Source organism: Mobula hypostoma, chromosome 14, assembly GCF_963921235.1.
Source record: "Mobula hypostoma chromosome 14, sMobHyp1.1, whole genome shotgun sequence".
NCBI classification, from domain to species: domain Eukaryota; kingdom Metazoa; phylum Chordata; class Chondrichthyes; order Myliobatiformes; family Myliobatidae; genus Mobula; species Mobula hypostoma.
The window spans coordinates 3,149,740-3,174,300 of NC_086110.1; the positions used below are offsets into that span (position 1 = coordinate 3,149,740).

Here is a 24,561-nt window from a genome sequence, read left to right on the forward strand (position 1 = left end):
GGAATAAAATTCAGAGCAAGGAGCAGATTTAGCAAAGACCCAGGACCACCAACAAGGTTGGTGTTTCTAAGTATCGTTGGATTAAGATCCAGATAGTTGTTTTCATTGTATTTTTCCTGTTAGTTATTGCTTTTTTTTTTACAGGTGTTTGTATAATCACCTGTTTGCCTGCAGAATTATAGTAACTTGTAGTGTATTTTGTTCTATACACTGATGGTTTCTTTGTTTGCAAAGCTGAAGTGTGATTCAGTCAGCTCCTCAGGGCTGTGTGCTCAGTCCACTGCTGTTCACTCTGCTGACCCACGACTGTGCTGCAACACACAGCTCAAACCACATCATCAAGTTCGCTGATGACACGACCGTGGTGGGTCTCATCAGCAAGAACGATGAGTCAGCATACAGAGAGGAGGTGCAGCGGCTAACAGACTGGTGCAGAGTCAACAACCAGTCTCTGAATGTGAACAAAACAAAAGAGATGGTTGTTGACTTCAGGAGGACACCGAACGACCACTCTCCACTGAACATCAACGACTCCTCCATAGGGGTTGTTAAGAGCACCAAATTTCTTGGTGTTCACCTGGCGGAGAATCTCACCTGGTCCCTCAACACCATCTCCATAGCAAAGAAAGCCCAGCAGCATCTCTACTTTCTGCGAAGGCTGAGAAAAGTCCATCTCCCACACCCCCATCCTCACCACATTCTACAGACGTTGTATTGAGAGCATCCTGAGCAGCTGCATCACTGCCTGGTTCAGAAATTGCACCATCTCGGATCGCAAGACCCTGCAGCAGATAGAGAGGTCAGCTGAGAAGATCATCAGGGTCTCTCTTCCCGCTATTACAGACATTTACACAACACGCTGCATCCGTAAAGCAAACAGCATTATGAAGGACCCCACGCACCCCTCATACAAACTCTTCTCCCTCCTGCCATCTGGCAAAAGGTACCGAAGTATTCGGGCTCTCACGACCAGACTATGTAACAGTTTCTTCCCCCAAATCATCAGACTCCTCAATACCCAGAGCCTGGACTGACACCAACCTACTGCCCTCTACTGTGCGTATTGTCTTGTTTATTATTTATTGTAATGCCTGCACTGTTTTGTGCACTTTATGCAGTCCTGGGTAGGTCTGTAGTCTAGTGTAGTTTTGTGTTGTTTTACGTAGTTCAGTGTAGTTTTTGTATTGTTCCTGTAGCACCATGGTCCTGAAAAACGTTGTCTCATTTTTACTGTGTACTGTACCAGCAGTTATGGTCAAAATGACAATAAAAAGTGACGACTTGACTTGACTTGATCTGAACTGGCCCAAACCAGTTTGCAGTATAAAATGAAATAATGTGCTCATGTTCCTTTGTTACAGCCAGTTAGTTACAGCCACTTACAGTTTGTTACAGTTAAAATTCTTCTCTTTATTTCTCTGCCTTGCTTGTTGCTGCAGGCTGATCCTGAATGACTTGAACTATGATCAACATCTAATATAATGGCTGTAACCAAAAGATCTGTGCCTTATTCTTTACTTCCAAATTACCTTCTGAATATCATCTCCAGATCCAGCAGTATAAATGTAAGAAGAAATGTTATTTTTCTTATCTTCCCTGTTTTCATTTAATATTATCATCACCTAGGCTTCAAATCAATCTCCATCCCCCATCTCAATCTCATTTATGACAGATAGCAAAGAAGGAGGAAGTTAACTGCAAGAAATAGGTTCCCAATCTACTAAACACATACCTGATATCTACTGTTAAACAGGGTGTCTCAACATTCCCACCTCCACTCCTAATAGGAGTTAACTCTTCTTGTCTACATCCTCCCTTTCTACTCTGCAGATGCCTACTGTTCTTCTCACCTTGTCTTCTTCCACTGCCCTGTACTGTGTCTGCATAACCAAACATGGCAGCTGTTTTCTGTTTCCTTCTGAACACTGATCCTACATTTGTAAATGATGCTACAAATACCCGAAGAGACAGCAAATAGACTGATACATCATACCTTCTGACCAGCAAAATAAAGCAACTAACTGATGCACAATTTTACCTTAAAGAAACACGTATAAGATTGTTCAAAATGTTTCATTGTAGCCATGGGTTCTTTATAATGCAAATGATAACAATTTATTTTATTTTTAAATCTACCCAGGCACTTGGATTTGAAAGAGGTCCAAAAAATTAAAAATTATGTTATGCATTGGAACTGGTGGTGGAGGAGAGTGTACTGATATGATTGAAGAACGCATGAATGAAAGAGCATTGTTCTTATCTGAGATTCCCAACACACACTCCTAAAGCAAGAAGTTCACACTGGGCTAGTCAAGTCAAGTCACTTTTTATTGTCATTTTAACCATAACTGCTGGTACAGAACATAGTAAGAATGAGACAATGTTTTCCAGGACCCTGGTGCTACATGAAACAATATAAAAACTACACTGAACTACGTAAGAAAAAACACAAAAACTACACTAGACTACAGACCTATCCAGGACTGCATAAAGTGCACAGAACAGTGCAGGCACTACAATAAATAATAATAAATAATTAACAAGACAATAGGCACAGTAGAAGGCAGTAGGTTGGTGTCAGTCCAGGTTCTGGGTATTGAGGAGTCTGATGGCTTGGGGGAAGAAATTGTTGCACAGTCTGGTCGTGAGAGCCCGAATGCTTCGGTGCCTTTTGCCAGATGGCAGGAGGGAGAAGAGTTTGTGTGAGAGGAGCATGGGGTCCTTCATAATGCTGTTTGCTTTACGCATGCATCGTGTGGTGTAAATGTCTGTAATGGCGGGAAGAGAGACCCCGATGATCTTCTCAGCTGACCTCACTATCCGCTGCAGGGTCTTGCGATCTGAGATGGTACAATTTCCGAACCAGGCAGTGATGCAGCTGCTCAGGATGCTCTCAATACAACCTCTGTAGAATGTGGTGAGGATGGGGGGTGGGAGATGGACTTTTCTCAGCCTTCGCAGAAGGTAGAGACGCTACTGGGCTTTCTTTGCTATGGAGCTGGTGTTGAGGGACCAGGTGAGGTTCTCCTGGTTATAAAAACAGAATACTGTATAAAAACATCCTTCTAGGATTTAACAATTTTAGAAGAGAACACGCAGAGTGATTGGAAACATTGAAGTGGAAATTATAAACAGCACGACTCTAATATGGATGGTTAAGGCACTTCTACCATGCTTCATTCTGCTGGTTTATGATAGTGCAAGCAGGGAGAACATAGTGCAAGATGGCACTAAATGGCGACTCCTCTGCTTGCATCTTCAGAAACAACTCTATTTCCATCTTTAATAACTTGATTTTTCCTTTTCAGGGTCCTTTTGAAGACCCTGACCTGGAGCTACATGCCGACTACAGTTCTTTGTGGGAATGGGACCCGCTCTCAGGGTTTCATAATCAGCCATTGTTGTTTGGCACACCAAGGGCTCGGCCTAAGTATTCAGCTCAGCTTTGGAAGCCTAGGATCTCGGTGTTCTGGAGACGGGCGGATCGAGAGACCTGTGTGTCGTTGGGGGAGTCGGAATATCTATGGCTGTGTGCCCAGAGACTCGTGATTGTGATCTTTGGGCAGAGAGCTCAAAAAAAGCAACGTGGCAGATTTCTAACATTGTAAACCAGCCAGTTATTTGTTACGTCTCACCGCTCGCTGTGAAAACAAGGACACCTCTTTCTCCCTTATTAGAGAGAGAGAGAACCTGTGGTATGTCGAATGCAGGGTAAACAATGTAGTCTTTGGGGTAACTGCTAGTCTGTGTCTTTACTGTTGCTTTGCTCACACTTGAGCGCTCGGTGGTGGGTACCGATGCTTTTTTTTGCCAGTGGGGGGAGGGGGGATTGTTGCTTGCTGCTGCTTACCTGTGGGAGGGGGGAGTTGAGGGGGGACTTTGGCGTTCCAACATTTGACTGTCATTCATTCTTTGGGGCACTCCTCTACTTTTGTGGATGGTTGTGAAGAAAAAGCATTTCAGGATGTATATTGTATACATTTCTTTGACATTAAATTGTACCTTTGAACCTTTGGAATGTAAAGGAGAACACTGATTGTTTGTAGAACACCAGTGATCACAATTTTAATCTTTAACTTATGAAGCTTTGTGCCAGTTGCTTCCAGTCAAGATGGTGCCAGCGAACAATGATTCCTTGGGCGACATCTTTCAGGTAGCAAACCATTACAATTATTTCACTTCATTTCCACTTTCTGCTTATTCTTCTTGTCTTGTTTGTGTTGCAAACTCTGCTGGAACCTGTGACGTACAATTTGGACCTCGATCAAAGGACCCAGCATGATGCAGCATCTCCTTGTGAAGATCAGAGACGGGGAGCCGGAAAGGATCGAGAACACAAGCTGACTAAAGGAAAAGACCAGAGATGAAGTGCAGAGTCATGAACATCTCCACTTCGAAGAGGTGAGAAAGATTGAAGCATCGAGGTGAATGCGAAGGGGGTCAGCAATCTGGTTCACGTTCGGCACCAGATCGGCAGCAACTCTGAACAGAAGGACTAAGTTCATACAGCTACTCTCCTCATATGCAGACAAAAAAGTTTGCAATATTCTGAGATTTATGTGACTTTTGGACTGTACTTTATATTGGTTTCCTTCAGTTATTCAGTGTTTTCTTTCTTGTGGCCATTTGGCGAGTGGGTGATCTGTTAATTGTTTGTGTGTAAGAGGGGTTGGGGGCTTGGTGCTACTGTCACTGTTTTCTCTGCGGCCTAGTGGCATGAACATTGACTTCTCAAACTTCTGCTAATGAACCACCTCCCCCTCGTACCCCATCCGTTATTTATTTATATACACACATTCTTTTTCTCTCTCTCCTTTTTCTCCCTCTGTCCCTCTCACTATACCCTTTGCCCATCCTCTGGGTTTCCATCCCCTGCTTTTCCTTCTCCCCGGGCCTCCTGTCCCATGATCCTCTTATATCCCTTTTACCAATCACCTGTCCAGCTCTTGGCTCCATCCCTCCCCCTCCTGTCTTCTCCTATCATTTCGGATCTCCCCCTCCCCCTCCCACTTTCAAATCTCTTACTAGCTCTTCCTTCAGTTAGTCCTGACGAAGGGTCTCGGCCTGAAACATCGACTGTACCTCTTCCTAGAGATGCTGCCTGGCCTGCTGCGTTCACCAGCAACTTTGAAATTCAGAGTTATATTGTACATGCATACCTTGACAATAAAATGAACCTTTAAACCTTTGATGAAGTAGCATTCAAATATTTCTATTTTTTTTTGATTGGGGAAAGACCAATTCAAACTTCAAAGGAACTAAGGTAGAGCAAAAGACCATTTCACATCTCATGCCTCAATCACCACATATTAAGAAGATCATATCGGATTTATGTTTTATTTCCAGACTAAATTTTTGTTTGTAGATAGAAGTTACAATTTTCAACTATGCTCAGCGTATAGAAATACCTGAAAAGACTTTGCTCTGATTTCTTATAGATTATTCCCTATAATCCTTGATCCATAATCATCAGAAATACATTTTCTCCATAGTCATGGAATTTTATGGACCAGATTAGGCCGTTGGCCCATTGTGATAATGCTGACAAACAAAAAGAGCTATTTAGGCATTGAGGCCAATCCTAGGTCGCCACGGTAGCGTAGAGCTTAGTGCAATACTGTGACAGCTCGAGGCATTTCGGAGCTCGGTATTCAATACGAGTGCCATTCTGCAAGGAGACCATGTATGTCTCCCTGGGAAATGCGTGGGATTTCTCCAGGTCCTCCAGTTTCCTCCCACAGTCCAAAGATGTACTAAGTAGGTTAGTTGGTCATTGTAAGTTCTCCCATGACTAGGTTAGGGATTAGGATATATTGAGTATGCTGGGGCTGGAAGAACCTACTCCATGCAAATTCCAGCTCCTCATTAGTCATAGTCATACTTAATTGATCCCGGGGGAAATTGGTTTTCGGTACAGTTGAACCATAAATAATTAAATAGTAATAAAACCATAAATAATTAAATAGTAATATGTAAATTATGCCGGATGGAAATAAGTCCAGGACCAACCTATTGGCTCAGGGTGTCTGACCCTCCAAGGGAAGAATTGTAAAGTTTAATGGCCACAGGCAGGAATGACTTCCTATGACGCTCAGTGTTGCATCTCGGTGGAATGAGTCTCTGGCTGAATGTACTCCTGTGCCCAACCAGTACATTATGTAGTGGATGGGAGACATTGTCCAAGATGGCATGAAACTTGGACAGCACCCTCTTTTCAGACACCACCGTCAGAGAGTCCAGTTCCATCCCCACAACATCACTGGCCACCACAGACTCATAGAACATCCTCAGCATCGTCTGACAGATGTTAAAGGACCTCAATCTCCTCAGGAAATAGAGACGGCGCTGACCCTTCTTGTAGACAGCCTCAGTGTTCTTTGACCAGTCCAGTTTATTGTCAATTCATATCCCCAGGTATTTGTAATCCTCCACCATGTCCACACTGACCCCCTGGATGGAAACAGGGTTCACCGGTACCTTAGCTCTCCTCAGGTCTACCACCAGCTCCTTAGTTTTTTTCACATTAAGCTGCAGATAATTCTGCTCACACCATGTGACAAAGTTTCCTACCGTAGCCCTGTACTGAGCCTCATCTCCCCTGCTGATGCATCCAACTATGGCAGAGTCATCCGAAAACTTCTGAAGATGACAAGACTCTGTGCAGTAGTTGAAGTCTGAGGTGTAAATGGTGAAGAGAAAGGGAGACAAGACAGTCCCCTGTGGATGTTAACTAACTAACTAACTAAATAAATAAAATTATTCCCAGCTCTCTGAACGAAACATAATAGATTAGCACCCTTCGACTGCTCATTCAAGCACCTGTTAAATGTGATGAGAATTTCTGCCCCCACCAGCCTTTCAATTCTTCAAGCCCCACCCCCATCATTCTTCTTGCTTTGTTATTTTCCCCTCACATCCCTTCTAATCCTTCACCATAATTAAATCTACGTCTCTTTTTATTGACCTCACTGACCCCATCCTGTCAACTCCTCTTGTAAACTTTATACATCTCACATAAATCCCTTTGCCTTGTTTGTTCCAGAGAAAGCACTCTCCGTCTAGCCAGTCTCTCCTCATTAATGTTAAACCACGGCACCTACATTTGTCTGAATTTTGATTTATTACATGAAAATCGAGGGATTTAGTACCAAGTTTTGCATTCAAATCATTGTCACTAAAACCCCGCAGACTATTAATTACCAATTCCCTTTCATACTGAGCCAGCCTTAATCCATTTTGCCTTTGTCTGATCCATCTATGACATTGACCTTGTTAGGCACATTGATTAAATTCACATAAACTGCATCAAAAGTGCTCTCTTCACCAGGCCTCCTCAAAAAATTCAACTGTCAGCCAGACTTGACTCAGCTTAACAAATCCACAGTGATTGTCCTTGATTAACCTTCAGGTTTTCAAATGCCGGATCATGTTGTTCCTCAGTTTTTTTTCCAATAATCTGTCCACCCCTAATGTTACATTGTACATTTTGTTCATCTTAATGTAAAGAAGGCTAAAGAAGATGATTATTTAACAGTGATACTGTAATCAGACCACATGCTTGCTAAGCATAGAAATCACAATTTTTCAGTTCATTTGGAACAACTCTATTCTCTTTATGGTTCAGTGGACATCTATAAGAGGACCCTAGAGAAGACAGACAATTTCAGACTAATTGTTACCACTCTCCAGAAGTTGGATTGATACCTATAAAGAATGGAGATTAGGGACTCAAAGATACATTAACAGAATTGCAGAACATGGAAGGAGGAGGCATGGAAACTAAAATAGGCCATTCCGACCTTCATGTATATTCATTCATTCAACGGATTGTGGCTGATGGGCACCTTACTCCACTTATTCACTATGGGGCTGTATTTTAATTTGCAAACCTTGAGCAATTTCAGTTATGGGATTTTCAATTCATTTTCAGCTTTCAGAAAAAAGGAATTTCAGGTTTTTTGGTTTCTTTTATGCATATTTGTACTTCACTGTGTCTGTGTTGGAGAAGCCCTAATTTAAGGTTATTGTTGCTTGTTTTAAACACATTAGAGGCAATTTCTTTGGTTTATGACTTTGACAAGTGCTGCTGGGAGCTGGTCCATAATCGAATAGTACCTCATAGGGACTCTGGAGTGGGTTCATGAACCAAATGTTCTTCGCTTGCTTTGAACTAGTGCTCAGACTGACGTCCATATACATGTGAATGCAACTATTTTTATAGGTTGGAGTGGTATGACATTAGGTTGAAAAATAATAGAGTATTTGTCTTCCTTCAAATAAGAATCCTATTTATAATTTTAAAAATTGGCAATAATTCTAAAGACATTAGATGCTGAAATTGACATTTAGAAACCATCAAGATATATACATGGATGCCAATTGACATGATTTGGCAATTGTACATCTCAACAATGAAAATCTGCAAAACTATAAAGTTCAAAATTCATTTTAAAAAGTTGTAAAAATCAATATAGTTTGGAAGAGTTAGACAATACTAGTATCATTGGAATAGCAGTGTCCAATGTCCAGAGAAACAAGAACAGTATTAGGATGCATATCTATAACTGGTGAAAAATTATTTTTCACTTTGTTACCCACTACCTTTCTCTAAATAATATAATGCATTTGATGGTATGAAGTGACAGGGACCAGCAGGTGGTTACTCATCCCTAATGCAATAAACCACAATTCAATAAGCCAATAAGAAAGAGCAATGCTCAGAAAAGTAGTCAGGAGCTAAAGGAAGATTGAGAGATACAAAACTTCCCATCCCCAAATCCACCAGCAAGCGCGTCCTGTCTGACTGCATCATTGTGTGGTACAAAAGCTGCAAGGCAATGGTCCTACAGAGGATAGTAAAATTATTGACAGGATCACTAGGATCTCCCTCCCCCTTACAATACTGGGAGTATTGTTTATGAAGACCCCTACCACCCACTGCAGAATCTCTTTGACCCACTATCATCAGGAAGGAGGTGCAGGAGCATCAGGACTAGGAATGCCAGACTGGGTAACAGCTTCTTCCCCCAAGCTATGAATACCCTGCCAACACCAAGCTGTTTACTGTTTACAGTTCACCTGTGCTGTGCACTTTACATTTTGAATGATATTTTATTAACGTTTGCTGTACTAATTTGTTTTATGTGTTGTGTGTTTTATATATATAGCGGATATGTCATTGTCTGGAGAAATATTGTTCATTTGGTTGTACATATATACAGTCAGATAGCAGAAAAAATCTACAAGGATGTTGCCGGGACTTGCGGAGCTGAGTTAAGGGAAAGGCTCAATAGGTTAAGACTTTATTCCCTAGAGTATAGAAAATTGAGGGGAGATTTCATAGAGGTATACTGCAATCAGCTCTTCGGGCCTGTGTGGGGTGCCAGACATAGGGCTCCAAGATTCTTAGAGCACCCAACTTGGTTAATTGTTATTTAATCACTTAGAGTTCCTTGTGCTTTTCTCAAGTGACTCGCTCTTTGTAATGTAGTCTCCTGGTGCTTTCTGTTTAAGTATGTTAAGTTTACTTTGATAGACTCCTGTTACTTGTATTATTTACGTGGGCACCCTATTAGTGCTAATCGCAGGGTCCTAGTTTTAAGAATATCATTTCTTGAGGTACAGCCACAGATGTTCTTTTGGATTTTTTCTGAATAAACTTTTGTCAACATCTCTGCATTGAAATCTGTCTTTCCTCTACACTTAGGTTCCAAGATTGCCAGCGCACATCATGACAGAAGGGCCCCACCAAGTAATGGACCAAATAGCAGTTGAACAGCGGCATTTTGACATTGGTCAGCTTTAGGTGAGAGTTCTGAGTTCTGAGTTTCTCAAGTTTATGTTCCCAGTGTCACTAGACTACATTCTGTGTTTCTCAAGTTTACGTTCCAAGTTTCTCAAGTCCACGTTCCGAGCTTCTCTAGTTTATGGTCTGAGTTTCTCCAGATTCTGTTCCAAGCTTTTCAAGCTGTAATTCCCCAAGGTTCCCAGCTTTGGGGTCCTGTGACTCGGGTCTACATAACAATTGAGCATTTCAAACAAGCTTATCAATAAAAGTTCATTTGATTAAACAAATCAAGATTCCAGTCAAGAGTGTAAATTTTAGAAGAACTTTCTATTTCCTGATATCGTTTCTTGCCTTTGTTAATGCCAAATCAATGTTTGGAAGAACACTATCAGGAATAATTGAAATTAGCTCACATGCCAACAACTGCAGTGGGATATATAATTCCCCTCTGTCTGTTCCGATGAGTGATGCTAATGATAGCAAACGTTCCGGAGTACAAATGTCTCCTGAAACAGTTATTTGAGGTATTAACCCCAAAAAGCCCTGCTCCAAAAGCCGATCCCTGGTTGGAAAGTGCAAACACATAAGTAAAGTAAAAGTAAAGTAACTCTATCAAGAGTAAGCTACCTTATATTTAACCTCCAGACGAAAGTTATGGTACAGACTGCAAAAGTTGAACTTCCAAGTGAAAAATTAAACAGATCTACAGAGAGACAGCTAGCTCAGCAATAAGAAGAGCCTGTCTATGCTGACACAAACTGTAAAATTGACAGTATCCTAATTGCCTCTGAAAAAATAGTGAGGAAACAAAAAACAGTGTGAACAAGATTCTTCCAGGATTCGTCCCTAGGTTTCAAGTTTCATGATTTCAAGGACTCACTTCCAGGTCTCAAGGCGTTTTCCAGGTCTAAACATGGTGGTCCAAGCATTCAAGGTTCTCAAGGATCTCCAGGTTTCCCATTGCCTTCAATGATTCCAAGGACTTTTCAAGGTTTCCAAAGCTTTTTCAATGTTCTCACAAGAACTCCCACGTCTCTCCTCGGGGTCCCCCAGTACCTCCTCTCTCTCAAGGTCTTCCAAGTCCCTCTCACTCAAGAACCCCAGGTTTCTCAAGTCATCCCTGCATCTCAAGTTTTTAGGTATCCTTGGACCACAGGTGCTATACATGGGGTGGTACTGTAATGAGCTCTTCAGGCCAGAGAGCATTGGGCTCTGAGGTTTTTAGTGCACCCAAGTTGGTTAATTGTTCTTTAATAACAGTAATTAATCATTTTGAGTTCTTTGTGTTTTCCTAAGCAATTTGCTCTTTGTAATGGAGTTTCTTTTAGAATTTTTATTAATAAATTCTCATTGCCATGTCTACATTGGAGTCTGTCTTTCCTCCACACTTGGGTTCCAATATTTGACAGTGCATATTGTGCCATATACAAAATTAAGAAGGGTACAGATAAGGTGAGTGCAAGCAAGCATTTTCCACTGAGGTTGGGTGAGACTACAACTGGGGGTCATAGGTTAAGGGTGAAAGGTGAAATATTTAGGGGAATATGAGTGGGGAGTTCATCACTCAGATGGTGTTTAGTGTGTGGAATGGGCTGTTAGCGCAAGTGGTGGATGCAGGGTTGATTTCAACATGCAAGAGAAATTTGGATGTACATGGATGGGAGGGTTATGGAGGGTTAAGGTCTGGATGCAAGTTGATGGGACTATGCAGGTTTATAGCTGAGCATGAATAAGATGGGCCGAAGGGCCTGTTTCTGTGCTTTAGTGTTCTATGACTCTTTGACAATAAACATGAACTTGAACTTCAAAGACCATTTTGGAGCCACTTCCTCCACCTCTCAGAGTTCAGCCAGAGTGCTGCAGAAGCCTTTGATTTGGCTGCCATCTACACACTCATTAACAGCAATCTGAAGCAGGAATCATATTCTCTTCTGCCACCATGAGGTCCCTCTCAATTTTTCGTCTAGGTAGCCTCCAACATGATGGCATTGACATCAATTTATCCAACTTCCGGTATTTTTCCCCTCCGCCTTCCCTTTTCTTCAAATTCCCAATCTGACTCCTTACCTCTTCTCTTGCCTGTCAGTCACTTCTCCCTAGTGCCTCTCCTTCCCTTCCTCCCATGGCCCGCTCTCCTCTCTTATCACACTCCTTCCTCTCTAGCCCTTTGCCTTTTCCACCCATCATTTTCCAACTTCTTGCTTCATCCCACCCTCCCCCACCCACCTGGCTTCACCTATCACCTTCTAGGTTGAAATTCCTTTCCCTGCGCCCAAAACATCAAACATATATTCATTTCCACAGATGATGCCTGACCTGCTGAGTTACTCTAGCATTTTGTGTGTGTTACATCGTATTCATTAAGTAGGTTCATTTATCCAAAAATACAAAATTATTCAAAAATGTGTCAGTTATATTACACTGCTAATGAGATGAACACTTGTAATTGTGTCTGTGGGGCAGAATGGAGGACAGGTTAGCCGTGAAATTCTAATACCGCGTGCTGAGTGTGCCACATGATGTAGCAGCAGCAAGCCAATAACTTTAAAGTCCTGATGTGCAACTCTAAAGTGCAAAGGAAATTTATTATCAAAGTACATATACAGTATGTCACCAGATACAACCCTGAGATTTATTTTCCTGCAGGCACACTCAACAAATTCATAATAGAATAGTAACCATAATGAATCAATGAACAACTGCACCAACTTAGGTGTTCAACCAGTGCAAATACAAAAAGAAAAATAATAATCATAAATAAATAAGCAATAAATATTGAGAACATGAGATGAAGAGTCCTCAGAAGTGAGTCCAAAGGTTGTGGGAACAGTTCAGTGAGGAGACAAGTGAAGTTGAGTGAAGTTATCCCTTTTTTCCAAGAACCTGAAGGTTAAGGGATAATAACTGTTCCTGAACCAAGTGGTGTGAGTTCTGAAGTGAGAAGACAAGTGAAGTTGAGTGAAGTTATCCCTATCTTACAAGAACCTGACGGTTAAGGGATAATAACTGTTCATGAACCAAGTGGTGTTAGTTCTGAAGCTCTGGAACCTTCTTCCTGATGCAGTTTTAAGAAGAGAACATGACCTGGGTGATAGATTCCCTGACGACAGATGCTGCTTTCCTGCAACTACGGTCTGTGTAGATGTACTCAATGGTGGTGAAGTCTTTACCCATGATGAACTGTGTTGTACCCACTACCATACCTGCCCATCAATATACTCTCTACCACACATCTGTACAGGTTGTCAATACTTTGGATGTCATGTCAGCTCTTCTCAAACTACTAAGAAAGTAGAGGTATATAAGATGATGAGGGGCATTGATTGTGTGGATAGCCAGAGGCTTTTTCCCAGGACTGAAATGGCTAACATGAGGCGACACAGTTTTAGGGTGCTGGCAATAGGTACCAAGGGGATGTCAGGGGTAAGTTTTTCACACAGAGAGTGGTAGGTGCATGGAATGCACTGCTGGCAGCAGTGGTAGAAGTTGATGAAGAGGGTCTTTTAAGAGCCTCTTACATAGGTACATGGAGCTTAGAAAAATAGAGGGCTATGCACTAGGGAAATTCTAGGCAGTCTCTATTGTAGATTACACGGTTGGCACAACAATGTGGGCCGAAGGGCCTGTAATATGTGTAGATTTCTATGTTCTATGTTCTAGAGGCTCTGTCATTCTTTCTTCGGAATTGCACTTGCACGCTGGGCCCAGGACGGGTCCCCCGAAGTAATAACACTGAGGAATTTAAAGTTGCTGACCCTCTCTACCTCTGATCCTCTGATGAAGATTGGCTCATGGACTTCTGGTTTCCTTCTCCAGAAGTCAATAATTAGCTCTTAAGTCTTGCCAACACTGAGTGAGAGCTTGTTGTTTCTGTACCACTCAGGCAGTTTTTCAACCTCCCTCCCATAAGCTGATTTGTCAACATTGATTAGTTTTGAGGGAATGATGGTATTGAATGCCAAGTGTAATTGATGAAGAGCATCCTGACGTATGCAGCTTTGCTGTTCAGATATTCCAGTGTTAAGTAAGGAACCAATGAGATGACATATGCTATGGACCTGTTGCTCCGGTAAGTAAATTAAAGTAGATCCAAGTCATTTCTCAGGCAGGAGCTGATACGTTTTATCACCAAACTCTGAAAACACTTCATCACTGTGCATGTAAATGCTACTGGACAATAGTCAGTGAGGCAGGTTACCACATTATTCTTAGTCACTGGTAGAAATGAAGCCTGCTTGAAGCAGGTGGGTACCTCAGACTGCCGAAGCGAGAGGTTAATGATCTCAGTGAACACTCCAGCCAGTTCATCAGCACAGGTCTCTCGTACTCTGTCTGGGCCAGATGCCTCTCGTGGGTTCACCCTCCTGAAGGCTGCCTGCACATCAGCCTCAGAGGCTGAGATCACAAGGTCATTGGAGGCTGTGGGAGTTTCTGATGCTTCCTCCATGCTCTAACGGGCAAAGCAAACTTAGAGGCATTGCGCACAACTGGAAGAGAAGCCTTTTGTCTCCTATGTTGCTTGATTTTACTTCATAAGAGTGGTAGCACTAGTGCTTATTGTTATAGACAGTGAGGGTGAAAGGCTAAGGATCGGGATCTGAGCAGAGTACAGGTTGGAGTAGGGGAGAGGTGCAAATGGAGGAGAGTTACACTTTCAGGAGTGCAGGAGGATAATCATCACACAACTTCAGTGACTGGGAAAAGGGACAAGGGTAGTACGGAGGAGAGCGTGATTGGTATCTCCACCACAGGTATCAGCCACTAAGCCATTGTTGGATCTATGTACCTCTTACCCTGAGCTACCTGACAGACACATAAAAACAGAACACCTGCAATGGAATGCTGTCAGTGTAGTAACCACTGAGAAGTCAGCCAGCCAGCCCCTCAAACCTTTTCCACCATTCAATATGATCATAGACGAGCTGGTTCAAGCTTCCACCTCTTGTGTTCCAGTTTCCCTCATCACCTCAATGTCCTAATCTTTCAAAAATGTAGCTACTTCTTGGTGATTGTAGGGATGTCTTACAGATGATTGAAAAGCTTGAACATACAGACATTAAGAAAGAGGATGTCCTGGAGCTTTTGGAAAGCATCAAGCTGGATAAGTCATCGGGACTGGACAAGATCTACGGTGGGAGGCGAGGGAGGAGATTGCTGAGCCTCTGACGATGATCGTTGCATCATCAATGCAGACGGGAGGATTAGAGGGTTGCAGATGTTGTTCCCTTATTCGAGAAAGGGAGTAGGGATACCCCATTAAATTATAGGCCAGTGAGTCTTACTTCAGTGGTTGGTAAATTGATGAGAAAGATCCTAAGAGGCAGGATTTATGAACATTTGGAGAGGCATAATATCATTAGGAATAGTCAACATGGCTTTGTCAAAGGCAGGTCGTACCTTATGAGCCTCATTGAATTTTTGAGGATGTAACTAATCACATTGATGAAGGTGGAGCAGTAGATGTAGTGTATATGGATTTCAGCAAGGCATTTGATAAGGTACCCCATGCAAGGCTTATTGAGAAAATAAGGAGGCATGGGATCCAAGGGGACCTTGCTTTGTGGATCCAGAACTGGCTTGCTCACAGAAGGCAAAGAATGTTTGTAGACGGGTCATATTCTGCATGGAGGTCGGTGACCAGTGGTGTGCCTCAGGGATCTGTTCTGGGACCCTTACTCTTCGTGATTTTTATAAATGACCTGGATGAGGAAGTGGAGGGATGGTTTAGTAAATTTGCTAATGACACCAAGGTTAGGGGTGTTGTGGACAGTGTGGAGGGCTGTCAGAGGTTACACGGGGACATCGATAGGATGCAAAACTGGGCTGAGAAGTGGCAGATGGAGTTCAACCCAGATAATTGTGAAGCGGTTCATTTTGGTAGGTCAAATATGATGGCAGAATGTAGTATTAATGGTCAGAGTCTTGGCAGTGTGAAGGATCAGAGGGATCTTGGGATCCGAGTCCATAGGACACACAAAGCTGCTGTGCAGGTTGACTCTGTTGTTAAGAAGGCATACAGTGCATTGGCTTTCATCAATCATGGGATTGAGTTTAAGAGGTGAGAGGTAATGTTAGACCATAAGACCATAAGACAAAGGAGCAGAAGTCGGTCATTTGGCCCATCATATCTGCTCCGCCACTTTATCATGAGCTGATCCATTCTCCCATTTAGTCCCACTTCCCCGCCTTCTCACCATAACCTTTGATGCCCTGGCTACTCAGATACCCATCAATCTCTGCCTTAAATACACCCAATGACTTGACCTCCACTGCTGCCCGTGGCAACAAATTCCATAAATTGACTAAAAAAATTTCTTCGCTTCTCTGTTTTGAATGGGAGCCCTTCAATCCTTAAGTCATGCCCTCTCGTACTAGACTCCCCCATCATGGGAAACAATTTTGCCACATCCATGCCTTTCAACATTCAAAATGTTTCTATAAGGTCCCCCTCATTCTTCTAAACTCCAAGGAATACAGTCCGAGAGCGGCCAAACGTTCCTCATATGTTAACCCTCTCATTCCCGGAATCATTTTAGTGAATCTTCTCTGTACCCTCTCCAACGTCAGCACATCCTCTCTTAAATCAGGAGAGCAAAACTGCCCACAGTACTCCAAGTGAGGTCTCACCTGCACCTTACAGAGCCCCAACATCACATCCCTGCTCCTATACTCTATTCATTTGAAATGAATACCAACATTGCATTCGCCTTCTTCACCATTGACTCAACCTGCAGGTTAACCTTAAGAATATCCTGCACGAGGACTCCCAAGTCCCGTTGCATCTCAGAACTTTGAATTCTCTCCCCATTTAAATAATAGTCTGCCCAATTATTTCTTCTGCCAAAGTGCATAACCATACACTTTCCAACATTGTATTTCATTTGCCACTTCTTTGCCCATTCTCGCAATCCATCCAAGTTTCTCTGCAGACTCTCCGTTTCCTCAGCACTACCGGCCCCTCCACCTATCTTTGTATCATCAGCAAACTTAGCCACAAAGCCATCTATTCCATAATCCAAATCGTTGATGTACAACGTAAAAAGAAGCAGCCCCAACACGGACTCCTGTGGAACACCACTGGTAACCGGCAGCCAACCAGAATAGGATCCCTTTATTCCCACTGTCTGTTTCCTGCCAGTCAGCCAATGCCCTATCCACGTATGTGACTTTCCCGTAATTCCATGGGCTCTTATCTTGTTAAGCAGCCTCATTTGTGGCACCTTGTCAAAGGCCTTCTGAAAATCCAAATATACAACATCCACTGCATCTCCCTTGTCTAGCCTACTTGTAATTTCCTCAAAAAATTGCAATAGGTTTGTCAGGCAGGATTTTCTTTTAAGGAAACCATGCTGAGTTTTGCCTATCTTGTCATATACCTCCAGGTACTCCGTAACCTCATCCTTGACAATCGACTCCAACAACTTCCCAACCACCGATGTCAAGCTAACAGTTCTATAATTTCCCTTTTGCTTCCTTGCCCCCTTCTTAAATAGTGGAGTGACATTTGCATTCTTCCAGTCCTCCGGAACCATGCCAGAATCTATCGACTTTTGAAAGATCATCGCTAATGCCTCCGCAATCTCCACAGCTACTTCCTTCAGAACACGAGGGTGCATTCCATCTGGTCCGGGAGACTTATCTACCTTTAGACTATTCAGCTTCCTGAGTACTTTCTCTGTCGTAATTGTGACTGCGCACACTTCTCTTCCCTGCCACCCGTGAGTGTCCGGTATACTGCTGATGTCTTCCTTAGTGAAGACTGACGCAAAATACTCGTTCAGTTCCTCCGCCATCTCCTTATCTCCCATTACAATTTCTCCAACATCATTTTCTATCGGTCCTATATCTACTCTCACCTGTCTTTTATTTTTTATATACTTGAAAAAGCTTTTAGTATCCTCTTTGATATTACTTGCTAGCTTCCTTTCATAGTTCATCTTTTCCCTTTTAATGTTACAGCTATATAGGACCCTGGTTAGACCTCACTTGGATAACTGCGCTCAGTTCTGGTTCCCTCACTGCAGGAAGGATGTGGAAACTATAGAAAGAATGCAGAGGAAATTAACAAGGATGTTGCCAGGATTGGGGAGCATGCCTTATAAGAATAGGTTGAGTGAACTTGGCCTTTTCTCTTTGGAGCGGTGGAGGATGAGAGGTGACCTGATAGAGGTGTATAAGATGGTGAAAAGCATTGATCCCAGGGCTGAAATGGCCAACACAAAAGGGCACAGTTTTAATGTGCTTGGAAGTAGATACAAAGGAGATGTCAGAGGTAAGTTTTTTTTAAACGCAGAGAGTGGTGAGTGCATGGAATGGGCTGCTGGCAATGGTGGTAGAGGCAGATACAATAAGGTGCTTTAAGGGACTCCTGGGTAGGTACATGGAGCTTAGAAAAATAGAGGACTATAGGTAACCCTAGGTAATTTCTAAAGTAAGTACATGTTCGGCACAGCATTGTGGGCCTAAGGGCCTGTATTGTGCTGTAGATTTTCCATTTTTCTATTTTTTTTCCTGCTTAGACATCTCCAGTGATTCAGCCTCCAAATCTCTCTGAGGTAAAGAATTACAGATGCACCACCCACCAAATTTTGTATCATTGGAAATTTTGGAAATATGATGCTTCCCTGGCCAAATTGTTGATATATATCATGATGAGCTTGACCTTAGCACAAACCCCTTTAGTAACCCACTGATCACAGCCTGCCAACTGCTTAGTCTAGTCTTTGCTTTTATATCAGTAAGCTGTTCTCGACCTTTGTTGTACATTACCCTGAATCTATCTATTCCAAGACTGCTTACTGATCACCAGTCAAAGTCTTCCAACAATCCAAATGCACCAGATCCACCAGTTCTTTTATATTCATTCTATTACACAGCCTTAAACATATCTGATTTTGTTTACAAAAATGTTTGCCAACTGTGCTCAATTATATATTTTATTCAAAGTCTTCTGATTTTCAAAGTGTTAGAGATTTCAACACTTCCACTGACGTTAGGCTCTAAAGCTTGCTGTTTTCTCTTCCATCCTTCTTTCAATAGTGAGATTATATTTACTATTCTCAAATCCACAACTTAGTTCTTTATTCTGGGCCCATGATTCTCTATTACAATCTGGAGCCTTGGTGTGTCTTCATCCAGGAAAACAGACACAAAATAATTGTTTAATTGCTCTGCCATTTCTTTATTTCCAGTTATCAGTTATCATTCAGCTTCCCCCTTACCTCCATTCAGGGCCCCAGACACTCCTTCCAGGTGAGGCGACATTTCATCTACAAATCTGTTTGGATTGTCTATTGTATCTAGTCTTGTAATGCGGTCTCCTCTACACTGGTGAGACCCGACGTAAACTGGGGGACCGCTTTGTTGATTTCCTCCACTCTACCTGCCAAAAGCGGAATTTCCTGGTGGTAACCTATCCGCATTCCCTTTTCCAATATGTCGGTGTTTTACCACAATGAGGGCACTGTCAAGACGGAGGAGCAACACCTCGTATTCCATCTATGTAGCCTCCAACCTAATGGCATGAACATTATTTTCTCTTTCCAGTAATCTTTTCCCTCCCCCCTTCGTTCTTCTCCTATTCTACACTCTGGCCTTTTCCCTTCCTCTTTTTTTCCAATTCTCCTCTCCTATCAGATTCCTTTTTCTCCAGCCCTTTACTTTTCCAACCCACCTATTATATTCTAGATAGTCCTCATTCGCCTCCCCTACTTTTTATTCTGCCATCTTCCATCTTCCTTCCCAGTCTCGAAGAAGGGTGTCAGCCTGAAATATCCACTATTTATTTCTATAGATGCTGCCTGATCTGCTGAGTTCCTCCAGCATTTTTTGTGTGTTATTAGCTACCCTATCTGTGTCTCAGCCTCACTATTTTAAAAAAGAATTATTCCATACATAGCAACAAAAACACTCTCTGTTTCCTGTTGGTCTATTCCCATATTCCAAGCGGCCTTTCATTATCGATGCCTTTGTCCCCCTGTGCCGAGTTCTGAACTGCTGCCGATCCTCGGGCTTATTACTATTGCTTGCACTTAGAACTTCCTTTATTTTTTATGTTGTCAGCCACAGATTAATCAGTTTTTTTTAAATTAACTTATACAATCTGATTTTAAAAAGTTATCGTAATTCAACTAAAACCAGCAAATACAACCCATATCAGATTAGTGTCAGGAAGCAGCAGTGAATGCCAATGCTATTACAAAGGAAAAATTGCGAGGCAAATTTGAAGGTCTTAAAGTGGATAAGTCACCTGGACCAAATGGACTACATCCCAGAATCCTGAGAGGGGTTGCTGAAGTGATAACGGATGCATTGGTCATGATCTTCCAAGAATCACTTGATTCTGACATGGTCCCAGAGGACTGGAATGTGGTAAATGTCACTCCATTCTTTAAGAAGGGAAGAGGGCAAAAGAAAGGAAATTATAGGCCAATTAGCCTGACCTCAGTGGTTGGTAAAGTGCTGGAATCTGTTATTAAGGTTGAGGCTTCAGGATACTTAGAGACTAATGATAAAATAAGTGAAAGTCAGCATGGCTTCTGCAAAGGGAAATTTTGCCTGACAAATCTATTAGAGTTCTTCGAGGAAGTGACAAGCAGAATGGACAAAGAAGAGGCAGTGGAGGTGCCACACATGAGGCTGCTTAACAAGATAAAATCCTATGGCGTTACAGGAAAGTACTGGCATGGTTAGAGGAATAACTGATAGGCAGGATGCAGCAAGTGGGAATAAAAAGGGCTTTTTCAGGTTGGCTGCCAGTGACAAGTAGTGGTCCCAATACTGATCCCTGAGGATCCTCAGGTATCAGTATTGGGACCTCTACTTTTCACATTATTGTCAGTGATTTGGATAATGGAATTGATAGCTTTGTAGGAAAGCTTTCAGATGATACAAAGATAGATGCAGGGGTAGGTAATGCTGAGGAAGCAATGCAATTACAGCCGGACTTAGACAAATTGGAAGAATGGGCAAAAAAGTAGCAAATGGAATACAATGTTAGGAAATGTATGATGATGCATTTTGGTAAAAGGAACAATAGTGTGGACTATTATCTACATGGGGAGAAGGTTCAAACGTTAGAGGTGTGAGCAACTTAGAAGTCCTTGTGCAAGATTCTCAGGTTACCTTACAGGTTGAATCTGTGGTAAAGAAGGCAAATACAGTGTTGGCATTTATTTCAAGGGGAATAAAATATAAAAGCAAGGAAATGATACTTAGCCTCTGTAAGACACTAGTCAGGCTGCATTTGGAGTATTATCAACAGTTTTGGGCCACTTATCTCGGAAAGGATGTATTGTCATTGGAAAGATTCCGGAGGAGGTTTACAAGGATGATTGCAGGAACGAAGGGGTTAACATATGCAGCTTTGGGCCTGAACCCACTGGAATTTAGAATAATGCATGGGGATCTCATTGAAACCTACAGAATGTTGAAAGGACTAGATAGAGTGGATGTTGAGAGGATGTGTCCTATGGTGAGGGTATCCAGAACTAGAGGGCACTGCCTCAAAATTGAGGGGGTGACCTTTTAGAACAGAGGTAAGGAGGAATTTGATTAGCCAGAGAGTGGTGAATTTGTGGAATGCTCAATCACAGACTGTGGTGGAAGCCAAGTCTGGGAGTATATTTATAGTGGAAGATGGTAGTTTCCTGATTAGTCAGGGCTTCAAAGGATATGGTGAGTGGGATCCAGAATCAGCCTTGATGGAATGGTGGAGCAAACTCAATGGGTTGAATGGCCTAATTCTTCTCCTATGTCTTATGGTCTTACTTTCCTTCCCAAATGCTGTCATCCCAAGTCATCTGAATGCACTCCCTATGACTGTGCAGAGTGGAGAAACCCAGTTACAAAATGCTTCTGGTACTTTAACTCAGCATGGTTTAGGACACTCCGGGATGCTGTAGCAAATCCAAAGGCTGAGCTGGAGGTCAGACTGGCTGCATCTGATCGGTGAGGTGTTCCACATTTCCCATTCAGGGCAAAGGTGAGGAAGTCCGGAGTAACACGATGGTCAATACTGCAGCAGCCATTTCACCACATAATCATAATCAGCAAATCACATCCAAACTCCAACGTTCAAGGCAGTCCCTACAATATTTACTTTTGACAGCTGAAACAGTTGTTGATCCACTTTCAACATACCTATCATGAAAAACATTGGATTCAGTGGCTGCTTCCCAACCTTGGCATTTCTTCTTCATTGACAGTACATGGATGTTTTTCTTCATAGAGGTCTCAAATTCACCTCTCTTAACTCTTATAGAATCCAAAGTTATTTCTGAAAAAGACACCATACCAAATGGGCTTTCTTACCTGTGTTGGTATACCGAATCATCCGAAAGGAAAGACCAACGATATCTTACTAATAGTGGGCTGCAATTGGTCATCGTCACATGATGTACCATCTCCGTATCATTCAGGATACAGCCAAAATCCACTGTAGTGGTTTCAAAGTGCAAATTTGGGAAGTTAACCACTCCCCTCAAAGACACATAGTCCACATGTGGGTGCTCTAAGTACTGTATAGAAAGAACCTCCTCAGCTTCACGTGTGTACAAGTCATTCTTGTAAGATGGATCAAACTGGATGAACAGTTCCAGGTTCTCACCGACATCCACTTTCACACTCTGAAGGAAAGGAAAACAGCAAGACTTAGAAATAATGGAAGCATTGCCAACAATCTTACCAGTGCAAAATTTGGAAATATTAAACAAAAACAATGTTCCAATAAAAAGCCATTGAGCATTTAAAATATTAATTATTCTAGTTCTCTCTCCATGGAAAATCCCGCCTGACTAACCTACTGCAAATTTTTGTCTACCTAAGCAGGGTGGACAAAGGAGATGCAATTGATGTGGTGTACTTGGATTTTCAGAAGGCCTTTGACAAGGTGCCACGCATGAGGATACTTAGCAAGGTAAGAGCCCATGGAATTACAGGGGATTTACTAGCATGGGTCGAGCATTGGCTGATGGGCAGAAAACAGAGTGGGAATAAAGAGATCCTATTCTGGCTGGCTGCTTGTTACCAGTGGAGTTCCACAGGGGCTGGTGTTGGGACTGCTGTTTTTTACAATGCATGTCAATGATTTGGACTATGGGATTAATGGATTTGTGGCTAAGTTTGCTGATGATACAAAGATAGGTGGGGGAGCGGTAGTGCTGAGGAAACAGAGCCTGCAGAAAGACTTAGATAGTTTAAGTGAATGGGCAAAAAGTGGCAAATGAAATAAAATGTTGGAAAGTGCATGGTCATGCACTTTGGTGGAAGAATGAAATGGGAAGACTATTATTTAGATGGAGACAGAATTCAAAACGCAGTGATGCAAAGGGAATTGGGAGTCCTTGTGCAGGACATCCTAAAAGTTCCAGGTTGAGTCAGTGGTGAAGAAGGCAAATGCAATGTTGGATTTCATTTCTGAAGATAAAGAATATAAGAGCAGGGATGTGATGTTGAAGCTTTATAAGGCACTCGTCAGACCACACTTGGAGTATTGTGTGCAGTTTTGGGCTCCTTATTTTAGAAAGGATATACTGACATTGGAGAGGGTTCAGAGAAGATTCACAAGAATGATTCCAGGAATGAAAGGGTTACCGTATGAGGAACGTCTGGCAGCTCTGGGGCTGTATTCCCTGGAGTTCAGAAGAATGGGGGGGGGGGGGAATCTCATAGAAACATTCTGAATGTTTAAAAGGCCTGAACAGATTAGATATGGCAAAGTTATTTCCCATGGTAGGGAATTCTAGGACAAGAGGGCACTATTTCAGGATTGAAGGACATCCATTTAGATCAGAGATGCAGAGAAATTACTTTAGTCAGAGTGTGATAAATCTGTGGAATTTGCTGCCACGAGCAGCTGCGGAGGCCAAGTCATTGGGTGCATTTAAGGCAGAGATAGATACGATCTTGATTAGCCAGGGCATCAAAGGGTATGGGGAGAAGGCAAGGGAGTGGGGATGACTGGAAGAATTGGATCAGTCCATGATTGAGTGGCAGAGCAGACTCGATGGGCCGAATGGCTTGCTTCTGCTCCTGTATCTTATGGTCTTATGGATTCAATCTGTTCTGTTGCAATTTTCCTGTAGTTGCCTGATTTTATCTCAGAGTTCCAGAACCTGCAAATTATAGCTTTCCAAAAGGATTAACATCAGCACAAAAAACTCAGGGCCACACGACAATATTCTGGATGGAATTAACTGTATAGTTCAATAGATTTTTCATTTAAAAGCAAAATAGTGCTGGGCTGCGGAAACCACAAGAGAATCCCACTGCTTTCCACGCTGATCCTTTATTTGCAGAATGATAAGAAAGTCATCCAAGGTCTGTACAGTTAGTAAAGATGTTTTAATGCAAGTGAACAATCTATCACCGCTTAAAACCACCAGAAATAATACCAATTGTGGCCGTACTCATCGGACCCATCATAGGAAATCTGGCTTTCACTCAAGAATACAAGTGAGTTTAAAAAAAAACGAGGTTCTCAACTCCAAATTACTGACTGTCTCGCAGCTAAATAAAATTGACGATCTCAGATCTAGGGTGTTGTATCAGAGGCACATTAAGACAGTGTGCATCCTCGGATAACCCTTTCCATACCTATGGCAGTGATTTAGATTGACGGGTTCACTATACAACGTCAGGATAGGACTGTCGAGTCTCTCAAAAGCAGAGGAGGTGGTGTATGCCTCATGATCATCTCCTCCTGATGCACAAACGTATTAGTGATGTCCCAATTCTACTCACCAGACCTGGATATCTCACAGTTAAGTGCTGTC

At 42.4% G+C, this 24,561-nt stretch overlaps 1 protein-coding gene across 1 annotated transcript in view; it reads right to left on the bottom strand.

The window, feature by feature from the left end:
- hydin (HYDIN axonemal central pair apparatus protein) overlaps positions 1-24,561 on the bottom strand; it is a 977,428-nt gene that overhangs the window by 521,497 nt on the left and 431,370 nt on the right. Inside the window, exon 23 of the mRNA XM_063066586.1 lies at positions 22,100-22,413. Coding sequence (XP_062922656.1) covers positions 22,100-22,413 — 314 coding nt within the window. The remainder of the gene's footprint in view (positions 1-22,099; positions 22,414-24,561) is intronic.